The sequence below is a fragment of the Chinchilla lanigera genome, unplaced genomic scaffold (genome assembly GCF_000276665.1).
Source record: "Chinchilla lanigera isolate Chin_1 unplaced genomic scaffold, ChiLan1.0 scaffold00045, whole genome shotgun sequence".
Classification (NCBI taxonomy): Eukaryota; Metazoa; Chordata; class Mammalia; order Rodentia; family Chinchillidae; genus Chinchilla; species Chinchilla lanigera.
The window spans coordinates 9,545,816-9,571,152 of record NW_004955446.1 but is presented as its reverse complement, the minus strand read 5'-3'; the positions used below and the strand labels follow the sequence as shown (position 1 = coordinate 9,571,152).

The 25,337-nt window shown below is 35.8% G+C and overlaps 1 protein-coding gene across 3 annotated transcripts in view; it reads left to right on the top strand.

Moving 5' to 3' along the window:
- The window catches only part of Rab3c (RAB3C, member RAS oncogene family), a 242,622-nt gene that overhangs the window by 6,767 nt on the left and 210,518 nt on the right, over positions 1 to 25,337 (top strand). For all 3 annotated transcript variants that reach the window (XM_013518392.1, XM_005392675.2, XM_013518391.1), the window contains exon 2: positions 17,724 to 17,951. In XM_013518392.1, the coding sequence (XP_013373846.1) occupies positions 17,724 to 17,951 (228 nt within the window). The remainder of the gene's footprint in view (positions 1 to 17,723; positions 17,952 to 25,337) is intronic.

Sequence of the window (25,337 nt, the reverse complement as noted above, 5' to 3'; positions counted from 1 at the left end):
TTGTCACTTTATTCTGTTACTTGTTTTCTTTGCTATGCAGAACAGTTTCTAGTTTATGAATAAAACTATAAATATTCTTTCTATTGGTCTTTTTATAATAATATGGTTTTACTTTTTCTGGGTAAATACCTAGAAGTAGAGTTTCTGGGATAAAATGTATGTTTAACTTCATAAGAAATAGTTAATATTTTTGCCAAAGTGGTAATACCATTGTATATTCTCATCAGCAATATATGAGAGTTCCAGGTCCTCCACATTTCCAACATTTAGTGTCAATGATCTTTCTAATTTTGGCCATTTTAATGTGTATTTGATGGTGCATCATTGATTTCAATTTGAAAATTTTTAGGACAAATCATTTTGAGCATATTTTCATAGGCTTATTAGTCATTTATATATCTTTTGTGGAATAACTTTCTAGCTTTTTGTACACTGTAGGTGAGGGTTTTGTTTGTCTTTTTATGGTTAAATACCTTTAATGTTCCAATTATTCCTTGGTCTAACACACATATAAATTTCCTCCTGTTTTGTGACTTGTATATTCATATTTTAAAGGGTCTTTTGATGAAAATGTTTTATAAAGTCTGAGTTATTTGTAGGTAGGTCCTATACCTCAACTTTTCCTTTGATGTGTTTGTCTTGACCTCCTCTTCTGAGACGTTGCTACCTTTATGTATTTCTAGTAGATTTAAAAAAGATTTCTTGGAAATTTCTACATAAATAACTATGTAATATGCAAATTGAGGTAGTTTATTCTTTCTTCACAATGATCCCCTTTTTTCCCCTATGCTTTACTTCACAGGTTACAAGATTTGGTACAATATCTTGTTTCCAATCCTAGTAGGGAAAGCCTCAGTCTTTTACCATTAAGTGTGAAGTTGGTTCTAGGATTTTTATTTTGTTCGGGCATTGATACCCTTTATGAAACTGAAAACATTTCTTTTGATTCATAGTTTGCCAAGAGTATTTGCTTTTAACATAAGTGGGTATTGAATTTGTTGAATGGTTTTCCTGAGTCTAATAATATGATCCTGTGATTTATTAACTTTATCCTGTTGGATTACTTTGATTAATTTAATCTTCCATTCCTTAGAGAACTCCTACTTGGTCATTATGTATTACCTGTTCCGTGTATTTCTGGAACACTTTGATTATATTTTATTAAATTTTTTTGCATTTAAATTTATGATGGATATTTGAACTTTTAATGCTTTTGGGAGTTTATAATGGAAGCTATGGTGATCTTTTAAAATAAGCTGAAAATTCTTTTCTTATTTTCTGAGTTTTTTAGATTGTGTATTTTATTTATTAAAGCATTTAATAGAGTTTGTCAATGAAACTAATGGACCCTGGAATATCTTTGTGGGAATTTTTTTGAGGAATTCAGGTTGTTTGGTACAATAACTCCTATCTGCCTAATCTTTCTATTCCCTTTTTGTTGTAGTCAGGGTTTATAGGGGAATGATTTAATACAGGATTAAATTTATAGGATAATTATAATTTATAAGATTAATAATTTATAAGATTATTTTATAATATTTATCCAAAGACTCAAATGCAAAAAAGTTCCAGAAATCTGTCCACACACTAGAGACCCAAAGAATCCAGCTGAAGGCCTGGATCCCATAGCAATGTCCTGCGCGAGTCCAGCTGGAGTCTTAGAGCTCCTTACAATGTCTCATGCAAGTCTATATCAAGGGCCTGCATTGCGAAGGCCCAAAGGTCAATGATGGAAGCTAGAAAGTCTGTGCCAGTGAGATGAAGGATCTATACCAGCGGGCTGAGGTAGCTGCACTGAAGCCAGGAAGCGACACTCAAGGTGAGGACCAGAGCTCACTGAAAGAGAACTGCAGCCATCCTCAGCAACAGCGAGTAGCTCCTCTGATAATGAGAGCAGCTGAGTTCATATCAGGAAAATCAGCGTGACAAGCTTCTTGAGGAGAATAAACAGCACACCCTCTTCCCCTCCAGTTCTCTTTTTATGCTGTTGGCAACAATCCTCAGGTGGGCCTTTCACACCAAGCACCATGCTGATTCAATTCAGCTGGATGTTAGAAGTTGACTATTAGTTAATCCATCACACTTTTGTGTATAGCAGTAGGCAGAGTGTTACCCACAAAGGCATTCAAGGTTTAACTCTGGAACCTGTAAATAAATTTTGTTATATAAAAAAAGTAACTTAGCAGATATAATTTATATTATAGATTTTAAAATGAGATAAACCTGGATTATCAAAATGGTCCAATTTAATCACATGATCTCTTAAAGCCAGATAATATCCTTTGGTTGGAGTTAGACACATAGCAGAAGACATCAGAGTTTCAAGACTTGAGAAGGATGGTTGACTTGGAGATGAAAATGCTCAAAGAAACAAGATCTCAGTCTCGCAACCATAAGCAACTAAATTACACTAACAAACTGATCTGAGGCTCCCGATAAAACAATTTAGGCCAGCCAACATAGTGCTTATGGTCTTATAAGGAACCCAGCTACCCTGCACTATATCTAGACTTCAGATTCAATAAATAATAAATGGATGTAGGATTAAAAACCCATTATGGTAAAAATAGGTAAATAAATAAATATATATATTTGAAATTTTCTTCTGTTGTGAGTTTGCTTCAGTAGGGTATATTTTTTTACCTACATTTAAAATTTGTTAATATAAAGTTGTACAAAACACTTCTATTTTCCTTTTAATTCCTCTAACATCTGTAAATCAACCTCCTCTTTCATTCTTTTTACTGATAATTTAAGTTCTGTTTCTCAGTTTACAATCTTGTTAGATTCTTTTTAATATTATTAATATTTTTATGTAACAGATTTTTATTTTGTTTATTATGTATTTTATTGTCTTTGCTTTTTTTATACTGTAGAACTTTATTTAGGTGTTTAAGATAGAAATTTAGATTGCTGACTTTAAATTTATTTTCTACTAGTAAGTATAAATATTTAAAATGATAAATCACCCTCTAAGCACTGCTTTAGCTGGCTCACAAATTTATGAATATAGTATTTGTGTATATATCATTTCAAGGCTTTCACTGATTTCCTTGGGATGTTTGTGTTCAATTCATAGGTTTACAAGTTTATTTAATTTCCAAATACTTGAGTATTTTCCAGGTATTTTCACTTTATTGCTCTTTAATTAAATTCTGTTGCTCCTAAAGAACATATTTGTTTAAGATTTAAATCTTAGCGTTGTTTCTAGGCCAGGGTGTGGTCTAATGTTATAAGCATTCCATATGTTTTAATGTGAGTCCCAGTTGTGAGGCGTACCAGTTGTCAATAAATATCCAATAGGTCCTGGTATTGTGTGGTGTTGCTAAAATATTCTGTGCCTTTATTGATTTTTTTTGTCTATCCATTCCTGAGAAACAGGATTTTAAACCTCTAATTATGATTATCAATTTTAGTTTAGTCCATTAATTACTGAGAAAGAGGTTTTCAAATCTCTATAATTTTCAACTTTGCTGTTTTTACTTTTGTTTCTTTAGATTTCTGCTTCATGTATTTTGAGGATCTGTTAGTAGTTATACAAATATGTGTATTACTTTATTTTTTAATCTTATAGAAGAATTTTCCTTTTTATTATTGTGAAATGTACTTTTTAAGCCCAGACTCCTTGCCTTAAAATCTATTTAGGCTGACATTAATATAGACACCTTTGATTTCTTAACAGTATTTTCACAGAACAGTATAAAAACATTTACATATTTCTACATTTATCTTTTATGTATCTTAATATTTCAAATATTAGTCTTATGGCCAATATACAATAGGGTCTTGGATTTTTATCCAGTGTGGAAAATCTCTGCCTTTTAATTAGAATTTTAGTCTATTTTCATCTGTTACAATAACCGATGTGATTAGATTTAAAATCACAAATATACTATTGGTTTTTTCTTCCTTTTTTAACTGTTTTCCTGTCTTCATTTTGCTTAAATATTTTTAAGTATTTCTATTCCTCTGTTCACTTTTTTGAATGAACATTTACATTGTTAGTGTTTGTTCAAAGGATTACAATAAGAATTGTTGACTTGTTATGTAGTCTACCTAGACAGTATTGTATTACTTCATATAAGATATACTGATGTTGCTACAGTATAATTTTATGTAGCTCATTTTTTGTGAAGTTGTTGTCATACATACAATATATATGTAATATATATAAATCCCCCATATAGCTTTATAATCTTAGCTTTAAACAATAATAGCCAAATATATGCATGTAGCATAAATATAATATATGATATATACATATTTACATATATATTACATATGCATATATAAGTATATAACAACAAAAGTAAAGAAAAATGTAAAAATGAAACAATATCAGAACTGATATACATGTATTGACATCTCAGAAAGAAAAAGGCATAATGGAATGGAAAAATATATCTATATTTACCTACTTTCTCTTTGCCATTTCTGGTGCTCATACTGTTAGTCTGCATTACTAATTAGTTTAATTTTTCTTCATCTTGACCTATTTTCTTTAGGTTTTCCTATGGTACATTATCTGCTGGCAGCACATTTTCTGTTTTTGTTTATCTGATAATAATTTTTATTTTGCCTTTAGTTTGAAATGAGGGAATATTTTTGCTGCAAAGGGATATTTTTAAAAATGTTTTCTTCCATACTTTAAATACATCATTTCATTGTTCGCTGACCTCAGTTATGATATGAAGTTATCTGCTTTTCACATTATTGAACATCTGTTTTTAAGGTATTTTCCTCTGTTTTCAAGGTTTTCTATCTAAATTTTGAATAGTTTGGCTATAATGAGCCTAGATGTAGTTTTATATATATTTAGTCAACTTGGAGGGGTAAATTTCAGTCATGGAAATTTATGTTTTACACCAGCTTTGAAAAATACTTGTCCATTTTATTGAAAAATAATTATCCATTATATCAAAATGTATTTTCTATCTCTTTATTTCTTTCTTTTTCCTACTGAGATGTCAGTTACATGTTTGTTAGTTCTGATGTTGTTCCATGAGTTACTGAGGCTCTATTCATTTTTATTTATTTTTCTTTGCATTTGTCAAATTGTTTGATTTCTGTTGATTTATCTTCAAGCTCAGTGAATCTTTCTTCTGCTACCTGCAGTCCTTTGTTAAGCTCATCAAGGGACTGTTAATTTCAGTTACTGTGCTTTCCCTTTTAAGCTATTTTTGCAAGTAAATTGTAAAAGTAAAATAGTTTTTAATAATCACTTCATTTTGTCAACCTAATGTCTTCCTAATAGCTTCGACTCTACAGAAATGAAATGCCTTACCCAAGACCAGAATTTTTGGATTGGTTGGAAGTGTCATATCAGTTTTACTAAGGTCATAAATATTATTCTATCCATTCAACAACAAAATTATTGGGTAAATGTCCTAGGTATTTAGTGCCAACATTATATGAAATATGGAAAAACTGAAAGCTTTCCCTCTAAAATCAGATAAAAGACAAGGATGTCCACTATCACCACTCCTGTTCAACATAGAACACAAGACATTAGCAAGAGCTAGTAAACAAGAAAAAGAAATAAAAAATATATGTATAGGAAAAGAAGAAGTCAAATTATTATTATTTGCAGTTGACATGAGTCTGTACATAGAAGACCCAAAAAATCTACCAAAAAACTCCTAGAATTAAAAACAAATTCGGCACTGTAGCAGGATCCAAAATCAACACCCAATAGTGTTCCTGTACACCAATAATGAGCTCACTGAGGAAGAAATTAGGAAAAAAATACCATTCACAATATCACCAAGAAAAATTAAATAATTAGGAATTAACTTAAGGAAATGAAATACCTCTACAATGAAAACTATGGTACTATGAAAACAGGAAATCAAACAGAACATCAAAAAATGAAAAGCTATCCCATGCTCTTGGGTAAGCAAAACCAACATAGTCAAAATGGCCATACTTCCAAAAATGATACACAGATTTAATGCAGTCCCAATTAAAATATCAACAGCATTCATCAGATAACTGGAGAATATCTTAAAATTCACATGGAACTAGAAGAAACTCAGAACAGGAAAAACAATCCTTGGTAATAATAGCAAAGTGCAAGGCATCACAATCCCAGATTTGAAGTTATATACAAAGCTACAGTAATAAAATAGCATGGTACTGGCAAACAAACAAACACAGACATGAGGCTCAATGGAACAAAACAGAGGATGCAAAAACAATTGCAAGCACACTCAACTATCTGATGTTTGACCAGGGGGCTGAAAACATATGCTGGAGGAATGATAGCCTCTTTAATATATGGTGGTATGAAAACTGGATATCCACATGCAAAAGAGTAAATCTAGACCCATATGTCTTACCATGTACTAAACTAAAATCAAAATGTATCAAAAAAGAAACCATTAAAACAGAAACACTTAATCTGCTGGAAGATAAAATAGGTAAAACACTTGAAGCCATAGGCATAGGAAAGGACTTTTGAACAGACCCTTGTTACACAGAAAATAGTACTAAGAATCAGCAAATGGGATCATATATAGTTAAAAAGCTTCTGCATAGGAAAATAAAAACCAAGAGTAGAAAGATAATCTGCCCAATTGGAAAAATATTTTGCTAGTTATTCTTTGGATAGAGAACTAACTTCTATAATATGAAAAGAAAAGCTCAAAATATTAGATCCTTCAAAATAAAGCACCTAGTGGAAATATGGGCAAGTGAAATGAATAAATACTTCACAAAAGAAGAAGTACAAAGGTCAATAAATACAATGAAAACTGTTCAATATTGCTAGCCACTAGAAAAATGCAAATTAAAATAATACTGGGATCTATTATACTCTAAAGAGTGACCATCGTCAAGATATCAAATAACAAATGCAGGTGAGGCTCTGAGGAAAAAAAAACCCTTCAAAGTTGTTCATGTGAATGTAAACTAAAACAAACACTGTGGAAATCAGTATGGAGAGTTCTCAAAAATCTAGTTAGAAAATTCCATTCAACTCAATTATTCACCTTCCAAGTATCTTCCCAAAAGAGTTAAAGACATCATATTATAGTGATATATTATAACCATGTTTGTAGCAGCATAGTTCATAATAGCTAAACCTTAGAAGCAGCCTATATGTCCATCAGAAAATGAATAGATAAAGGAAATATGTTACTTAAACCAAAGGAGTACTACCCTGTCCTAAATAGGATAAACTTGAGTCATTTGTAGAAAAATAGATATACCTTGAGACCATAATTTTAAGTGAAATAAATGAGAAACATAAACTTAAATATTGTGAGATTTATTTTATATGAAAAACCCAAAATAAAAATGAAAAGCAAAATAAAAGATGGATAATAGAAAGTAGGGAGATAGAACTTTCTCAAACAGGAAGATCAACAGATGGAGGGAGGAAGGAAGATAGAGGAAGGGGATGAATAAAAGTAAGATGTGGTGTGTGCATGTACCAACTCCCCATAAGGAATGTAAACATTATGTAATACAAACATGTGTACTAGTTTTTTTTAATGATGAAAAGAAAAAAGAATGGTAAAAATACTAGGTCAGTAGTTCTCTGATGCATCTGATTGCTTGGGTATGGTTTAAGGACTGTAAAAAGCCACATTTTGTGTCTGCTGTCTGCACTCCTAAGTGAGAAAAATATGAAACCATAGCTATTTAGTTCCCACATGCTCAGCTTTCTTTATCCCTTGGAAACCATATCATAATCACACCTTAAAAGGTGAGTCCCTAAACCACTCATTATTTGTGTGCTGCTCCTAGTTTAACTCCAGCTTATCAATGATTCATTTGTTGACTTCCCCACCCCCATCTCCACACCAGTAGCTCTGATTCATGCCTGGCCTTATTAACTAGGGAAACTTGCAAGGCAACATTGATGAATAGTTTCTTTTCAAATGGCCATACTGCAAGGAGCTTTAATGAGCTGGAGGAATGGATGCATTAACCATCAACTGGCAAATCGTGACTCTTATGTGGCACTCACTCTGGTGTTGGAAATAAAAGATGGCTGTTCTTTTGAATGTTTGATTCATTGAACACCTGTCTGAATGGCAAGTCTGATGAAAAGGGATAGCATAAACAGTACACCTGTGCATGTGAACATTCTTTTATAAGTGTGCATGGGCAGGCTTGTTCTTTGTAGTAAATAATAGTAGCAGTAGCTTTTGAATGAAAAACAGGACTGGTTATAACTAGAAAATTGTGTCTGTAAGGTATCCTAATTGGGAGAATTATAAAATCTGCAAATGCAAATACATAGACTACAAAGATACCAGGTTCTTCACAAGAGGTCTGGGTAACTCTTTGTGTCATGAATGCATAGACAACTAGATCCTGCCCTACAGGATGTCCTACATATGTCCTGCCCTGATGAATGGAGAAAGATCAAGATGCAAGAGGAATATTTATTAGAAGTATCTAGAGGCATTTTTCAAGTATTCACATGTTAAAATGTTTTAAATATTAAATATTTTTACTGGTTAAAGATAAAACTTATTGAGAAACAAATATTTCATTATTGAAATACAGTGTTATTTTTCCCTAACAGGAAACTTTTGATTATTTTACCAGGTATTTTTATAATACAGATCTTCCTTATACTGCATAGTTCTGGGTGTATCTATTCTGTTTCCTTATTATTTTCTACTCAGGAAGAGATATTTTTTAAAAAATAGTCATTATTTTGTGGTCACAATTTCGATACTGGCCTGCTTCTGCTATTGTTACTTTCTAATGGACTGAGAGGAAGAAAATTACATTTGTGATCTTTAAAGTAAAAATGCCTGCTGAAAAGTCAAGGCTACCTTCAGCAGAGTTAAGCAGAGCAGAGATGCATATGGTCTGACAACACAATTACTGCTTCTTCCTGGGTCATGCCTCCTCTTAGTCTGACAGGGTGCTGACATTGAGTTCTGGCACCAATTCTAAGAACATTCTGGGCCTTATAGAGCACAGGTCACTGATGAAACATATTTCTCAGAATCAGCTTGTCTGGACCAGCTCGAAGTTGTAGGGCACAGAGCCTTCTCTATAAAAGCTCACATTATGATGGTGAGATCACTAGGAGAGATATCTCAGGGACAGCAGTGGGTGCAGAACTTTGGGATCACATTTCCGTGACCTTGGATATCTCAGCCTAAATGTCAAATCACTCCGTCTCCTGCTATATAGAGCCTGAGGTTGACAACCTACACCTGCTCTGATTTCCATGTGGATGTTTATTAATCTAATGAATTCCAAACCTTATTGATCAAAAGAGCTACAGTATATCAGGAGCTTTAAAATGACGGGGTTCTGATCCCAACATGAAGATTATAATTTTGGAGAACTTAAGTGGAGTTTTCTATATCTGAAAAACTAGTGTACCCCATAAAGATTTAGTTATGTGTGTATGTATGTATGTATCTATAGAAAAGTAGCTATTTGAGAACATGATAGCTATTGTTTCTTGCTTTCAAGAAATGATCAGAAAGCATCTATGAATTTTGTCTGTACCCAAAAGAAAAATGTGGATGGATTCTTTCTTTTTTGTTGCTAAGGAAAAGGCCCTTTCAATTTTTATAAATTGAGAATCATAAATGTCAAGAATGTGTGATAAAATTTTAAATTTTAAACTTGGTGCTTGGCTATTGAGAGGGATGTGTAGGTTGGCCTTTTGACCAATCCCTTCTTGCTTACTCCACCTAAAGTGACCAACTGTCCATCCAGCTTGTTGGTTTTAGTAACAAAAGTCCTCCTGGACCTGGGCAAACCAGGAAGTTGATCATCCTAGACATGCTTCACCATTGAGACACTTGTGACCTCCAACCTCAAGGCAATTTATGGTCCTGCAGGGGAAAGGTATTTGTGGGCTTCCAAGACAGACTTAAGATTCCACTTTTCTTCATCCATTCACTTCCAGTTCCCAAACTTCTATCGACCGCTCTTTTCTACTGTTGTCTTCTGTCTATTTTTTTGCCCACAGGGATTTCTGCTTTTGTGACTACCCATACTTTTGAGGGGCTTGGGGAAAGGATAAGATATAGATAGAAATTATTCACAACCTAAAAACAATGATATGTGGGTTTCAATGATTTGCTGAATTCAGTATGCAAGGTTAGGTTAAACTTCATCCAAGGCCAGCTGCAGGGCTATGTGACAGGACAGCTTCCCCACATTACTGTGAGTTCCTGGGACTCCATTCTCATCTTTTTGTCTATATTTCAATTGAATGCTACCCCTTATTTCTCCAGATGAGAAACTCAACTCTTTCTCCATTTGTACAATGTTCTGTTTACACTCATAGATTTCCTGAGTTTAAGACCTTTTTGGAAGTTACTCAGTGGCAGACAGTGCTATAGAGTAAGAGAAATCACAGGGATGACCCTTCACCATGCTCTCCTTCCCATGATCCATGTGGGTCACAGAACACATCTCCTCTGCACACTGAGCTTCACTGTCTCAGCCTTTACACCGAGGAGTACATGGATGAATGTTCTTTACTCCCAGTTATAACATTTTAAATTAGGGAGAAAATATAAAGTGTTAACATTCTAATTATGAAAGTCTACAGACTAAAAGTGTTGGGTATGGAACCCTCCTGCCCTCTGAGGTTAGGAAATGAGAAACATTGCATAAAACTGAGAATTTCCATCAGAGAATAGCATTTGTTGGAATGAAAATGAATGCTGTGTGTATCATTTCAGTGCAATAAGAGGAATATCAAAGATGATGATGAAAGCTTTAATCAAGCACGTAACACATACCAACAATTTCCCTTTGATTACCTCACTCTTCCTACTATATACCTGAGTAGTTAAACACAAAACAACAGAAACATTGCCCAAGTTGACACAGGAAGCAAGGTAGCAAGAATCCAACATGCGGCTTCTTCTCAGAATCCTGCCCACGGAGTGTGTGATCTTTACCTATATTTACACCATACCAAGAATCTGGAATTCTTTTTCCCAGATATGTGTATTTGCACATAATTGCAGAACTGCTAGGAAAAAGTGGAATGGTACTTTTCTACCTCCCTTCATGGTATGCTTTTTAAGGTTGGGATTATCAGTAGCTGGCTGCTCATCCGCATCCCAGAACTGCACTAATGACCTGCTGGGTTCAGCATCTGCAGGTGTGTGCAGAAGTTGGTAGGACCGGGGGCCATGTATCATTGCAGTGGTCCAATCACATTGTCAGAATCTGGGAGCCTTGTCAGCCACTGTGGTTTGCTTCTCAGCAGTCCTTGATGACAATTTCCCTCTCTGGCCTCTGTGTTCCTTTACTTGCTGCTGCATGGTCCCAGTGCAGACTTTTCCCACTTGGGAGCTCTCTGGAATCTTTCCAGGAGAAAGCTATAGCATGGGCTGAGAGAACATTAGTCTTTGCTAATAACAGGAAAAGTATTTTTTAGAGAAGTTTTTAATGATTTGATAAACTTCATTTCCATTTTTCTTGATATTCTAGCAAAATAGATACATCTACAGATTTTGAAAAAAATTCAGAAATCATTATAGTGTCTTCAAATATACATATACACATACTTACAATTTTTCTTCTTGTTTTTATGCTGGTGATTGAACCCAGAGCCTCATTCATGCTGAGCTTGCCTTCTACTTCTGAATTAGATTCCCAGCTCCAACTTAGGTTTTGACTTCATTACAGGGCAAAAGCCCCATCATTTAGCAGCAGGGAGTTACAACTCCAGTTTAGCCATCTGCTCATGAGGGCCAACAACTGATACCCTATGATATTTGTGTTGCTAAGTTGCAAGGATTGGTAGGTGAGTGTATTAAATGCATTTTCAATTTATGATGTTTTCAATTTATAATAGTTTTATCATATATAACTCCATTGTGAGTTGTGGAGCATCATACACACATATAGATTCACAGAGAGAGAGAGAGAGAGAGAGAGAAACACACATGTATAATCAAGTTTAGGTCATATATGTCTTCAACAAAGAAAGGAATGCTTTCAGTAAGCAAAGAAAAGTTCCCTTACCTCTTCCAATATTTTTCTTTGAAATTCAGTCTTGGATTTGTTAACTTGGTGAAGGACAAGATGAACTAACAGCCTGCATGTGAAGTACACATTTGGTGCAGGCAATGAAGCCTCAGTGGATAGGCCGAGATGGATCAAGATATCCTATTAGAAAAAAAGGACCATTTCACTTTAGTTTTCTTGCCAAGTTCCTTATTTTCATTATAAAATAAGGATGATAACTTGTGTTTCTCCATATGAGGAGCTTGGAAGTCCTCGCTTCTGTCCTCATACCAAAAAACTACCTGAATAAACTGAAAATCAAAATTCTTACATCTGTTAGATAACTGATGTCACAGGGTAAATTCCTGTTCCCCAAATTGGAGAGTCAAGCATATGGATACAGAGAATCATTATTTAACAGAGCAGAAACTTCTATGGGAACCATTACTGGGATAGGAAATCCTTAACCCTAGTCGATGAATTGCTGGATCAGTGTGGACAATTCTGACAGAAAAACTCCAAGGGATTCTGGTCTTGGTGAGCCTCTTCACACTTTTGTAAATTTTTCCTACAGGAACCTTGTCATATCATCAGAGAACAACATCCTCATGGTTCCAGCAGGATGAGAGAAAAGTAGCCATCTAAAAATATGCCAAAGCTCTCTATCTCTAAAATGAGGTTATGAATAGACCTCTCAGGAGTAATATTTTTTCTTTTTTCCCCAAAGGATGATTGAGATTTGGAACTATTGTGTTTATAAACTGCGAATTGATATGTCCCATCCTTTCAAGCTTTTAATTTCTAAGAAGAATTTCATTTTTTAGTAACTTACCCTCATTTGCCTTTCTACTGTCCCTCAGGTTATTATCTCATAGTGTAGTGATCGAGCATAGTAACTTTAACATGAGTTCTTTTAGTTTTTCCCATTAGATCCTTACATGTGGTTCAGATCTTTAAGTGCCATAAACGAATCCCTGAACGTAATTTGTTTTTTCCTTTAGTTTGAAAAACAAATGTAAAAGCTTTTGAAGGAGGTTCTGGTTGGATGTGTTAGAGATAATCTATTTGGCCCTTGGTCGGTAGGACTTTGGGAAATATAATTAAGATTTAAGATGTCACTTCAGGTAAGTCCATGATCTGTTCACATACTGTTAAACCATGTAACTGTCCAAGGTGTCCACTCTCAAAAGTTAAGGATTTGTTGCAAACACTGTGAATTCCATAATGGCATGTTGTTCAGATCTTATCCATAGATTTATATATTCAACAGGTTAAATAGCTAATTGTTATTTGGGTACAAACTGATTACTATTTTGATCAGGGTCTTAGATGAATGTGAAAAGTACATATTGATAAAATTCAAGTATGACACAAATCTGAAAGGGATAATTAATGTTTTTATGAAGACAAAATTTTCAGATCAGAATTAACTTTTAAATTAAAAAATAAAAAATAAATTTAATAAGGTACATGTAAAGGTCAGTGTTCACATTAAAATAATTTAACAAGTACAGGACAAGGATACAGCAGACATATGTTAGTGTTTCATATTAACAACATGAAGAAAGTGTTGTTCATTTTAGGAAACTTTCCTGTTAAGTCAAGTGTGATAGGATGTAATAGTCTGACAGTACTATGTACTAATAGTCTGACTGACCATATAAATATCTGTAGCATTGTGACCAGTTGTGGAATCCACACATAGGAATTTGACAATCTGGAGGGGTGTTAGTTTTAGCAGCAGATATGGGATTTTCTGGGCTAAAACTTTTGAGATCATCCAAGCAAGAGGAAAGAGGTAGTGCAGCTATGAGTTGTTCCTGCAGATAGATCAACTATCTCTTCATTCAAAGAGAAAGATCAACTATCTCTTCATTCAAAACGCAGGATCTAGAACACAGGCACAGGCTGTGTAGGGGGTGTATTTTAACTCAACGTAAGAAAGAACTTTCCAACAACTGGAATTATTCAGCAGGGAAACGGTGCTTCATGGCATAGGGAGGTACTTGTCCCTCGTGTAAAGGGCTCGGCTAGGACATTAACCAGAGAACCTAAGGTACTGTAAAAGGGACTCAGAATGGATGGGACGTTGTATTGCCCTGAAGCTTCTTTTCAACTCTGATTCTTTCTTTTTGAAATGTAAGATTAATGCTATTTGAGGAGTTACTTTCATTTATCTTACAAATAATCTGACTTGTTCTCTGGGAGGGAACTTCATACCCATTTCATGTTTTTAAACTTCAGCTATATTTTTCCATAAAAATTCTGAGAATGTTTGCATGACTTCCTATTTAGAGATGTCACTAGATTTGCATAGCGGCTGTCTGTAAGCCCTTTTGATATTCATATTCTGTCAAATTGATTCATTTCTCTTCTCATCAAGATTAGGGCTGTCTCTCTGTCTTCTGAACCAGGATTTATTTCATTCTTATGAAGTTTTACAAAATGTACATGCATTCCCCATGCACATTTTTGGCTCCTTTGTGAATATCATTAGGGATATAAATCAGGAAGTAGTTAAAAACAAACAAAAATACTACCTTCAAGAATAAGTGAGTTAGTAAATTCTTCTAATTAATCATTCTGAGATGCTGCCCTGAGAATTCTTCTGAGTACATACATCCACTAGCTCCCTCACCTTAGACTTCCTCTTGTGCTCTCATCATGTTCTTTGCTACCAAGCAGTGAGTTGCATTTGCCCTTCAACTGCAGGTTTTGCTGCATGAGTATGATTATCTCCATCTGTATCCTCACAATTACATTCATAATTACATATACTGGTGGTATATATATTACTGTTCTGGAATCACTCTAATTTTAAACAGGATCTGCATTAATAGCAGTAGCCTTCATTACGTTTTCTTTAAAGGCAACTTGGAGATACACAGTACTCTGCTGGAGTACCACCTCAGAACTATGGCATGCACCATATGGTAGTGGTCTAGTAGGTTGAATAAATGAGCAATCATAGGAAATCTAAACTCATTTCTGGCTGTGGCGTGGCTGAACATTCTCGATGCAAAACCCAGCATTTAAGCTGGTTCATATGAAAAAAGTATGCCAAGGGCCTTTTTTAATGAAGGGAATGGCAGTGTCAAACAAAATAATTACTTGACCTCGGGCTTTCTGAAGTCATTGGAGTAAAACTACTTTTCAAATTGGTAATCAGAACTTGTAACCCTATCTGTCCTTGGCTGATTGTATGGGGGAACATTTACCTTAGTGTGTGCTCTGTGCAGCTAGGAAGGGCTCATCACTGATTCTTCCCACAGTGATCACTTTCCACACAGTCTTCCTATAGCACGTGTGCTTATTTCCCTAGCTGGCATTGTGAAACAGAGCAGGGGTCAGATGCTTTTCTATTTTAAAGGCATAGTGTTGCCCAGTAATAAACACTCCTTATAAATTGTTGCAATTTCTGAATATGTCCATGTGATTAAGTGGACTGATAAAAGGAAAGCTTAAGCTTGCATTTAATTAGAAAATGTGAGATTCAATCACAATTCTTTGTGCCCTTAACTTTTGTTATATATGCACATATTCCTTTTGTCATTCTTATATGCGTGACTGCATTCTCTTGCTGGAAATAAGTATTGTAGAAGGGGAATATGTTAGCTCATCTCTTTTTGCTCTTCTCACTTAAAATATTCTTTCTCTCTCTCTTTCTCTCTGTCTGTCTCTGTCTGTCTAACATACACACACACATACCCTCTCTCTCACACACACACGCACACACACACACACACACACAGACTCTTGACTTTTTAACTTCAGGCAAGTGATATTGTCTTAGATGAACCACTGTTTATACTGCTTCTAGCCTTTCACCATCTCCAGAGACTTCTTTTGCCCTTCTCTTACCTTGATTGGTCCACTGTTTGTTGCTATAAAAAGTACCTGATACTAGGTACTCTAAGAGAAAAGGCATCCGTTCAGCCCACAGTTCTGGAGTTCTAAGAGCATGCTGTTAGTGCCTGCTCAGCCTGGAGGTTCTTTTGTCCATCTCACAATATGGTGAATGACATCGTGGGGGCATGTGCATGAATGAGACATCACACGGCGAGACAAAAAGCCAGAGATTTAAGGGCCAGGTTCATACTTTCTATAACTGCTATAACTTTCTATACTACTATTGTGGTAACTAACCAAGGTCCCTTGAGAACAGTAATCCCCTCTAAAATTTGTACCTGGGCGTAACAACCTTCTATCAGGCCTCACTCTTGAAGTTTCTACCTCCTCAAATCTATCACATTGGGAACGAAGCTTCCATCACATGAAACTGTATCCTATGCATAGCATGCCCAAGAGAAAGGATATAATTATTAATAAAAGTGGAATATGTAGCCTAGAATTATTCAAGAGAGCTTTTTGTAATTATGTCAGTATTTTGTATTTTAAACATCCAATAGAGTAGCTACTAGCCACGTGTGATTATTGTGTTTTTGAAATGTGGCTAGTGTGATTGAAAAACTTAGTTTTTATATTTTATTTAACTTTAACATAGTTTAAATCTGTGTGTGACTAGTGGCTACCATATTGGATAGCACAATAGTTGCCAAAAAATATACAGCATCAGAAAATGTACTGAGTTGATTCACTAATTACTCAATGGGATATACCTTTTTAAATACCTATTTTCTACATTGATTCAGGTGGTGCTTAAAGTAATAAAACATCATTCTTGATGTATATTAAAATTATCATTAAAAAGATGAGAAAAACATCAACATCCACCAAAAGTGTTTATAATTAATCCATTTTCTATTCCACAGTGATTTACAGACCTGCTTTTCAGATATATTATTGTTTAATTTCATAAAAATTCTAAGTTAATTTTTTTTTTTCCTTTTCTTTCAAGAGAAAGTACTGGCTATAATAATTTAAAAGAAAGCCTAGGTCACACAGCCAGTAAGTAGTGGAGTCATTATTTGAACTTAGGCAGGGATCATCACTGATTTTTCCTACAACCATCACTTCCCACATAGTCCTCTTAGAGCACTTGTGCTTATTTCCCTAGATATCACTGGGAAACAGAGCAGAGGTCAGGGACATGAGCTTTTCACCAATTGCCTGATTTGAATCTTACATCTCCTGCTTGAGGAAGTCACTGAGTATCTCAGAGCCTCAATTTTCTCATTTAAATATGGAAATAATAAAGATGGCCAGCTCACTAGGTTGTTATGTTCAATAAGTTAACAGTCCCTGGCACATTGAATGAAACAACGTGAACCATTGATTGAACCATCATCATTTTTCCTTTGAAAGACACCACATTTTTGTTAGGATTTTGATTTGCTAAAATGTCAAGAGATGAAATAGAGAAATGCTTTGTGTATATTCCCATAGGAAATAAGATAGACTCTAATAATTCAGATAATTTAAGAAGAAACACCCTGCTGTTCAGTCACTTTGGTGTCTCCGTCACTGAGATTACAAAGTTTCAGAACCCTCATGGCCTGTCCAATTCTTCATATCTCTGCTTTTCATGTTACCCTTAGAGATACCTCCTTTGGTGTCTTTGATTGGTTCTGAATGCTGAGCTGAGACAAGTACCAACACAGCTGGAAAGAGCTGTAAAATTTGCTGTTCTGTCTTCCAGCAGGGAATTATTGCCATGGATACCAGCATCAGAGGAAGACTGGGGAACACTCTCCACTGGCCTCCTGATTGTCTGACATCTGTTTCTAGCAAAGTCAATAATGAATGTGCTGCTAGCTTCATATTAGGAGACTGATCCTAGTTGCTTTTTTTTTTTTTTAAATTTTTCACAGATGGCCTCTGCCCAAGATTCCAGGTATGGCCAGAAAGATTCCTCTGACCAGAACTTTGACTACATGTTCAAATTGCTGATCATCGGCAATAGCAGCGTGGGGAAAACATCTTTTCTGTTCCGTTATGCAGATGACTCCTTTACATCTGCATTCGTCAGCACAGTTGGGATTGATTTCAAAGTAAAAACTGTATTCAAAAATGAAAAGAGGATCAAGCTTCAGATTTGGGTAAGTGACTTTGAACTGACACTGTTCTTCAGTCTGAGGTATTGGACATAGAAGTGTGTAAGGGAGAAACTTTCTGCCTTGCTCTATCCCCATGGGTTCTAAAAGCTTTGATTTTCAGCTTTCTTTGAGGCACACATTCTATTTCAAAGACTGCTGGGTGATGCCTTTTGAAGACAAGGAGACTGAAGTATGCTGTTTTGCCAAGTAATTTTCCTCAACAGTCTTCCAAAGAAAAAAATAAACCAAATTTCTACTGTGTTGGAGATTGGAGAAATAAGTCTGGCTTTGCCTTTTATGATGTGTGACCTTGAGCAAGCCACGTCTTTCTGTGCCATGTCTTGTAATCTATAAAACAAGTAACATAGATCTTACCCTTTAGGTCACAGGAAGCAGCCTATGGGCACTTTAAAAGGGAAAGTATATAACCAAGTAAGTACTGGGGAAGCTGGAATTAGTTATTTCTTAAAGGCCCAGATTTAATTTTGAGCAGTATTTTTATACTTCACAAACTGTTTTCAGTGATAAAAATCTACATTTACACATGAAAATGAAACAAAATTTTTATGTGAAACAGGTTCTTCTAAAGTAGAATTCCCCTGCAAGTTTTGAGACCATTTGACTGGCTGTCTGCCTCTTCCTACTACCTGATGAAGATAGAAATTTCCTAATTAAATTGTTAGGATAAATTTAAGAGATGAGCAAGTAAGAAACTGAAGAAAAATGTATGAGGCAGGATCAACAAACATGAGGAAGGTTTATATTTTTAAGAAATCATTACAGTAAAAGACACATTGCCATTAATCCTCCTCAAAATACAGCTATACACTCCCCTCCAAACACATTTATCCCATCATTCTTGCCACTTTCCAAACCAGTTTGGGAAATCCTCCTTTGTGAGCATCTTTAGTCATGCTGTTGTGGTTACCTTGATGTCCTGCATGACTTAAAAATTTTATCCTGTATGGTCATGCTGGCTTTGGGGAAAAGTTAGAAGTTGTATAGTGTTTGATCTAGTGAAAAATGTGGATGAGGACCCATCATGTTTCTACAAGCTTGTCTTTCCTTTGAGTGACACTCATAGTACTATTCCCTGTATTTTGGGGGATGACTTGTAAAGACATCCAGAAGACCTCCAGAACTGCTTCACAAAGAGGCATTAAGTATAGCAAAAGTGTGTGTGTTGGGGGAGGTCCCGTGGTACTTCAGTTTATGAACTTAATCTATTTTACAATTTTGGGGAAGATGATTGCATTTGTGTTTATGTGGGGAAGATGGCCATGGTCATGTTTGTCACCCAGTGCAGAGTTTGTTAAAGGAAGTAAAGTTTTGCTGAACGCTTTGGTCTGTGAACTGAACTGCAAAAAGAAACATTTGTGAACCCGGGCGTTACTGTGTGTTGAGGAAGATTAATGAAAAGGTGTCTTTTACTATTTTGATAACTCCATGTATGTGGGTAGTAGGTCAGAAGTAATACAAGAAGTGAAGTAACCAAAAAAATTGGATATACCAAAAGGGATAAACATTTTATGGACATGTCATAGTATGTACATAAATGTTTCTGCAGCCACTTTCAACCCCTTTTCCTGTTCACTTTTTCCTCTCTCACTCAAACTGTTTTGAGGTATGAACAGGTATTTCCTAAGATGTGTTTTCTGCCTTCTTCTGAGACTCTGAGACACTTACAACAGCTGCTACCATTTGATGCTATTTCCAGGATTCATCTGTAGGAGTGAAAATAAGCCTCTTTTTTTAAATACGGAAAACTGAAAGACAAATACCAGTGTTTCATTTAAACTTTTTAAATTAAAAAACCTTTTACTAATATATACAGGACACACTCAATGCTCTTTAAGACTATAAAGGTCTTAGGTGTAAAACTTAAAGATGCAGGTATGTACAGTTGTCTTCTTAAGCAGCTCAAAATAGGTAGTTACTGTTTTACTTATGCGAATTGTAGAACTCGCATAAGAGCTTGGACAAGGATGCTTTATGCAGAGTATCTTCAGCGCTCCACCACTGCTTAAAACTGTTGTTGGGAGGATTCCTGCTTAAAAACTTGACTCTAGTCAGTGTTAACAGCAGTAGCCCATCCCTGTGTGTGGAAGAAGAAAGAGCCATGTCTATTGCTTTGCATTTGGGGCCTGGTCAGTACTCTTCCTTCTGAACTTCAGCAAGCCAACTGTCATGTGATAAATTTCATATTCAAGCTTAAAAATATCCAGTAACTCTCAGGGGCTTTTGTGGATTCAAAATTAAATTAATTTGCTATCCACACATCTTTTAACTCCACGACAGTATTCTTTTTATTAATATTAAAGAGCAGTCATTCCTTTAGGTAATAGCTGCTAGTTTCTTCTCACTTTTTGTTTCTTAGAGATATTTAAAGATGTTTTGGTATCACTTAGATAAAATACCAACATAGTGTATCCAAGCAGCCTTACATTAGCAATTTTTCAATCTAGATTTTTGACAGAAATTCTTTGTTGAGTTACAAAATCATGCATCTTTAATATAAATCAGATACATTTCAAATAATATGAATTATTTTTCATATTTAAGAAAATATTTTAGGCACATATATTTGTCAGATTTCCCTTCCTGGCACTAAATATCTGACAGGCAAAATTTAAAGGAGAAAAAGTTTATTTTGGCTTACAGTTTTAAAGAGTTCAGTCCATGGTCACCCAGCTCCAAGGTAGAAGTGGTAGTGTGAAAAGGCTGCTCAATGCACAGCAGCTAGGAAACAGAGAGGCAGAGAAGAACCAGAGGAAAGATACCCTCCAATGGCATATCCCCAGTGGCCCAGCTCTTCTAAGTGGGCCTCACCTTCTAATAGCACATTCGACTACAAACTCATCAGTAGATTAATCCACTGATGACTATAGTGCCCCCATGATCCAATAGCCTTATGAAATTCCCACTTCTGAAAATATGAGACTTTGGGTGAGCTTTTAGATCTAAACCATAACAACACTCAGTGTTGATGCCAGGCCACTTATTTTTCTCAGGCGTTGATATTCAGCTATATCTGTTTGTGTCTTACTTCTGGATGAATGTTACTCTTCTGCAATCTAACTGAAACCCAACACAGATCCTTGAACTGTTTCTACTCTATTACCTCCTCATGCTTCTCATTTTTTGTAACTTCATGCAAAGCCTGTGATATAAAATTGTGTTCATAATTGTCTCTAATGATCCATATCCACCACCACTCTTTAAAAACCCACCAAAGGTCATTAAAGTCATCCCAACTGGGAATCTCATTTCAGGGCTTCATTCCCTTGTTCTAGGGATATGTACATCTCCCTCAGTGGGTCAGCAATTTTGGAGCCTCTCACTTTTCTCTACCTTCAGTCACACAGTTCAATAGCCACTAATATCTTTGCAATTTTTTTTGTATGTGTGCTGGGAATCGAATTCATGACCTCAGGCTTGCCAGGCAAGCACTTACACCACTGAGCTGTATCTCCAGCATATCTTTGCAATTAAAATATGTTCTTCCTCTTTGGGTACTATGTTATTTTTCTCATTGGTGTGTTAAAATACTGGGCATTCACAAATTAAACAAGGAAAAGTTCATTTTACCTCACAGTTTATAGAAGTTTCAGTCCACAGTCAACTGACTCCAAGGCAGGGTGGCATGGCAGAGGGGTATAGCAAAGGAGAAATAGTTCATGGCAGAGTAGGCAGAAAGCGGCAGCAACAAAGCAGCAAACCTCCCTTTTCCTTTGATCCCATGCAGGCTATAAGCCTACTGAGTGATGCCATGCACACCCAGGGTAGGCTCTCCCATTATTCATACCTGGAACTATGCTCATTTCAATCAGTGGATTAATTTAGTACCATACTCTTAATCCCAGTATCACACACCCCTATGTCTAGCCAGCTCTGAAAAGCCAAACCTATAAGTGCATGAGGCCTTAGGGGGGGCATTTAGATACAAGCCATAACAGACACATTAGATGTTCTTAATACACATGTGATTCTAGGAGAGTGAGAATTAATTTTACACTACTGTACATTACCTGGTCTACTAGACTGTGAAATATTCAAAAGAAGCATGTGAAGAGTTTGTGCTTACTGAACTTGAAGTATAGTTGGAAAGAGAAATTAATATTCTCAGAATAATGATATTCTTCTACAAATAAATACCAAATTGTATAAATACTATACATCACTAATAGTTGCTGAATGAGCACTGTCTCTGCCTTGTCTCTCAATGCTCACAACTCAGCTTTATTTTTATCATCATTCCTATTTGAAGGTAGATAAGTTAACTTATTTAGGGTCATACATAGTGAATGACTGAGAAAATTCCAGGCTATATCTGTCAGATCTAATGCTGAGCTTGTTCCCTTTAGTTTTACTGCTGTAATTAAGAAAAAAAATCTTGAAAATTGTAGTGTTTGTGAAGATGACAGTTCAGAACAGTCCATCCTGGGATACTTAAAATGTTTCTGAAATAGTTTGACCATCTCTATGAATTGCAGTATGCCGAAGGAGATGCAAAATAACATGCTTAAGTACATGAGTTCCTGTAATTCAAGGGACCTTTGCTTTATGCTACAAATGCACTGGGAAATGTGTACCTGTATGTAGTTACTATTACTTAAAAACATGGCCAAATCATTTACTTTGGAATATATTTAATACTGATAGTTTGTTATCTCTTGATGTTTTAATAACCAATTAATTTTTCTTTCTAGCTGATAGTATATGTATGCACCTGTATTAATGTTTAACTAGTCCATTAAGATGTCCACATCATCTCAGACTATTACATATTTCAAAGCAAAAGAAGCAAAAGTGTTTCATATTATGAAAATCATTATGGTTAGCTCACTGCACTACCAACTTTACCAAGAGAGGTTGCAGATGTTGATATGATTCTGATCACTCTATTAATGTTTAGCTGTCCAATAAGTAGAACCAAGTTTAAAAAAAAAAAACCCTAAGATCTAGAGAAGTTAAGTGAATCAACCTTACCTTATGTTTAGTGCCAGAGCAGAACCTGATATCCAGGTCTTCTGCTAGCTGGGCCAGTCTGATTCTACCACACCAAGTTCACTCCCAAGATAAGTGCTGTTCTCTATAAACGATGCTCATAGGTCATCAATGGAACCTACTATCATAGAAAAAATCAAACTAGCAGCCAGGGTTTGGGTAGTATTTCTACTATGTCAGGAAGGAAGAGCTGAGGTGGGATTCCTCCCCTCTTTTTCTACGTTTATAGTTTGCTTTTTATTCATGTGCTACACAGGAATTTTCTGATTCCACAAACTGGAGTCCTAGATTGTCAACAATTCACCTTCAAATAAAGCACTTTAGCACTTGCTGGAAACATTGACATCTCTTCCTGAAGATGTTATACCTCCCTTCTACGGAAGTTAATTACTGCCTTGGCATAAGCTTGTTTAGAGAAATGTCATCCTTTATTTGTACTTTGCCTTTCATCAGTATGAGTCCCTCTATCCTTCACCACATTAATATTTCTTGTTGTATTTTTATTTCGTTACCTTTTATGATCCTCAAATCAAAATTTTCAAAATCTCAGAGATTCCAAATGTTTAGCTGCTTCTTTTATTTTTAGGGCCTGTTTAATGCTGTTAGAAATATATTGGAGAAAAACTTATGATGGTTTTCACTTTAATTAGAGCAAAATATTTCACAGCTGGGATTTGTAATATTTTGCTTTCAACCCAAAAAAACATTTTAGATTTGAATAAGGCTATGTAGAGTAGATTTCTTCCCAAGGAAAATATGAAAAATAGTACGGTATCCACTGGTGAGAAGAATATCGCCTGTATACATTTTCAGTGTCTGGTTTAAGCATGTCAATGTGATTCTCTTGGCTAAATGATGATTTCCTTAGCTTAAAAAAAAAGGATAGAATTTCCTGTTCACTGGGTGTGTATGTTAAAGTCTAAAACTCAGGACTGACTAACTAATGGAAGACTTAGCCTGAAAACTGCACAGCTCAATTAGAGAGTATAGGTTTAATACAAGTAGGGAGGGTTAGTAGAAGGAATTACTAGGTCCTTAAAAATTAGGACAAGGTTTTATAATTTTTACTTTCTCTTTTCCCCATGCTCAACTCTCCTCTCCTTCTTGTCTTTTGTCTTCCACCATCCCTCTTTCCCTCTCTTCTTCCCATTTCTGAGCTCTGCCTGGCTGAGTTATTGACACTCATTCTCAGAGGCTGGAGGTGTGACAGAGAGATACTGAGGTTGGGCACTAGGCAAGGATGCCCGCTAAGGGGTTAAGTGGGGCTGCTCTCCATTTGAGCTCCACTGAGCCTTCTGCTCATGCTCAGAACTGTGCCTGTCTGTAGGAAGGAGGGGCCTTCACCTTATCACAATGACATGACCTGCTCTGTAGTTATGAGGCCACTCAAACTGAACGGGATTCTGATTGATATGGGAACTATATATGCAAGTAGTAGCCATGCCTCCTTCTAAGGAAGGAGGTTGTGCAAACCCACCGAGAGAAAGTAGCCCTGCTTCCTGGTGGACGCCTAGGGGAAAAAGGTACTTTAAAATGTCTTCTTATTATTTAAGTATGGCAAGCTCAACATATGAGGAAATAACTGCCACTGAAAAGATTGTTATACTGACATATCAGAAGAGAAGGGGACATGGTGAGGGTGGAATGGGGGGAACCAGAAACTGCTAGGATGGTCAGGTGAAGGAGGGAGAACTGAGAGGAAGAGGGTAATTCTGTGATTTCTGCAGGAAAAATTGGAGAGGCAGGTCATCAGGCTCAGGGTTGGCTAGTTTGGGTAATTTCAGCAGGCTCCGAGGCATAGGAGCTGCCCCTGGATGTTGGGTACCTTACCCTGCTGTGACAGGATGTATAGACAGTGACACAGTGTATGAGACCTTGCAGGAGGTGGTTGGGGTGTGAGTTTTGGATTGCCTGGTTTGCCTTTGAAAACCACACTCCAGTGAGTTGTGCTGTCCTTAGGAACTGCTGAAGCAGAGACGAGCAGTCTCTTTAGGATCAGTGAGGCCTTGGGTGTCAAAGCGTCAGAATAAAAAGTAAAGAAATGAAAGACATGGTTAATGCACAGAAGATGTTCTCAGAACCCTAGGGGCAGTCTCTCTCACTGATCCCACTCTGAAAGATGCTGTAATTTCAAACACTGTCATTATAGGCTCCACGCATTTCTGCATCTCAGTGTTTGGGGATGTAGAACATTGGGTCAGGAAAAGATTTTACAAACTTTCTTATTGATAAGAAATCCCCTTACTGATACTCAGTACTACTAATAGCACCATTATAGTAGCAGAGTTTATAGACACTAGTACTGGTTAATAATTAAGCACTTTACAAGTGCATTTTAATTTTTTTTTTTTTTTTTTTTTTTTTTTTTTGCCATGATCCAAA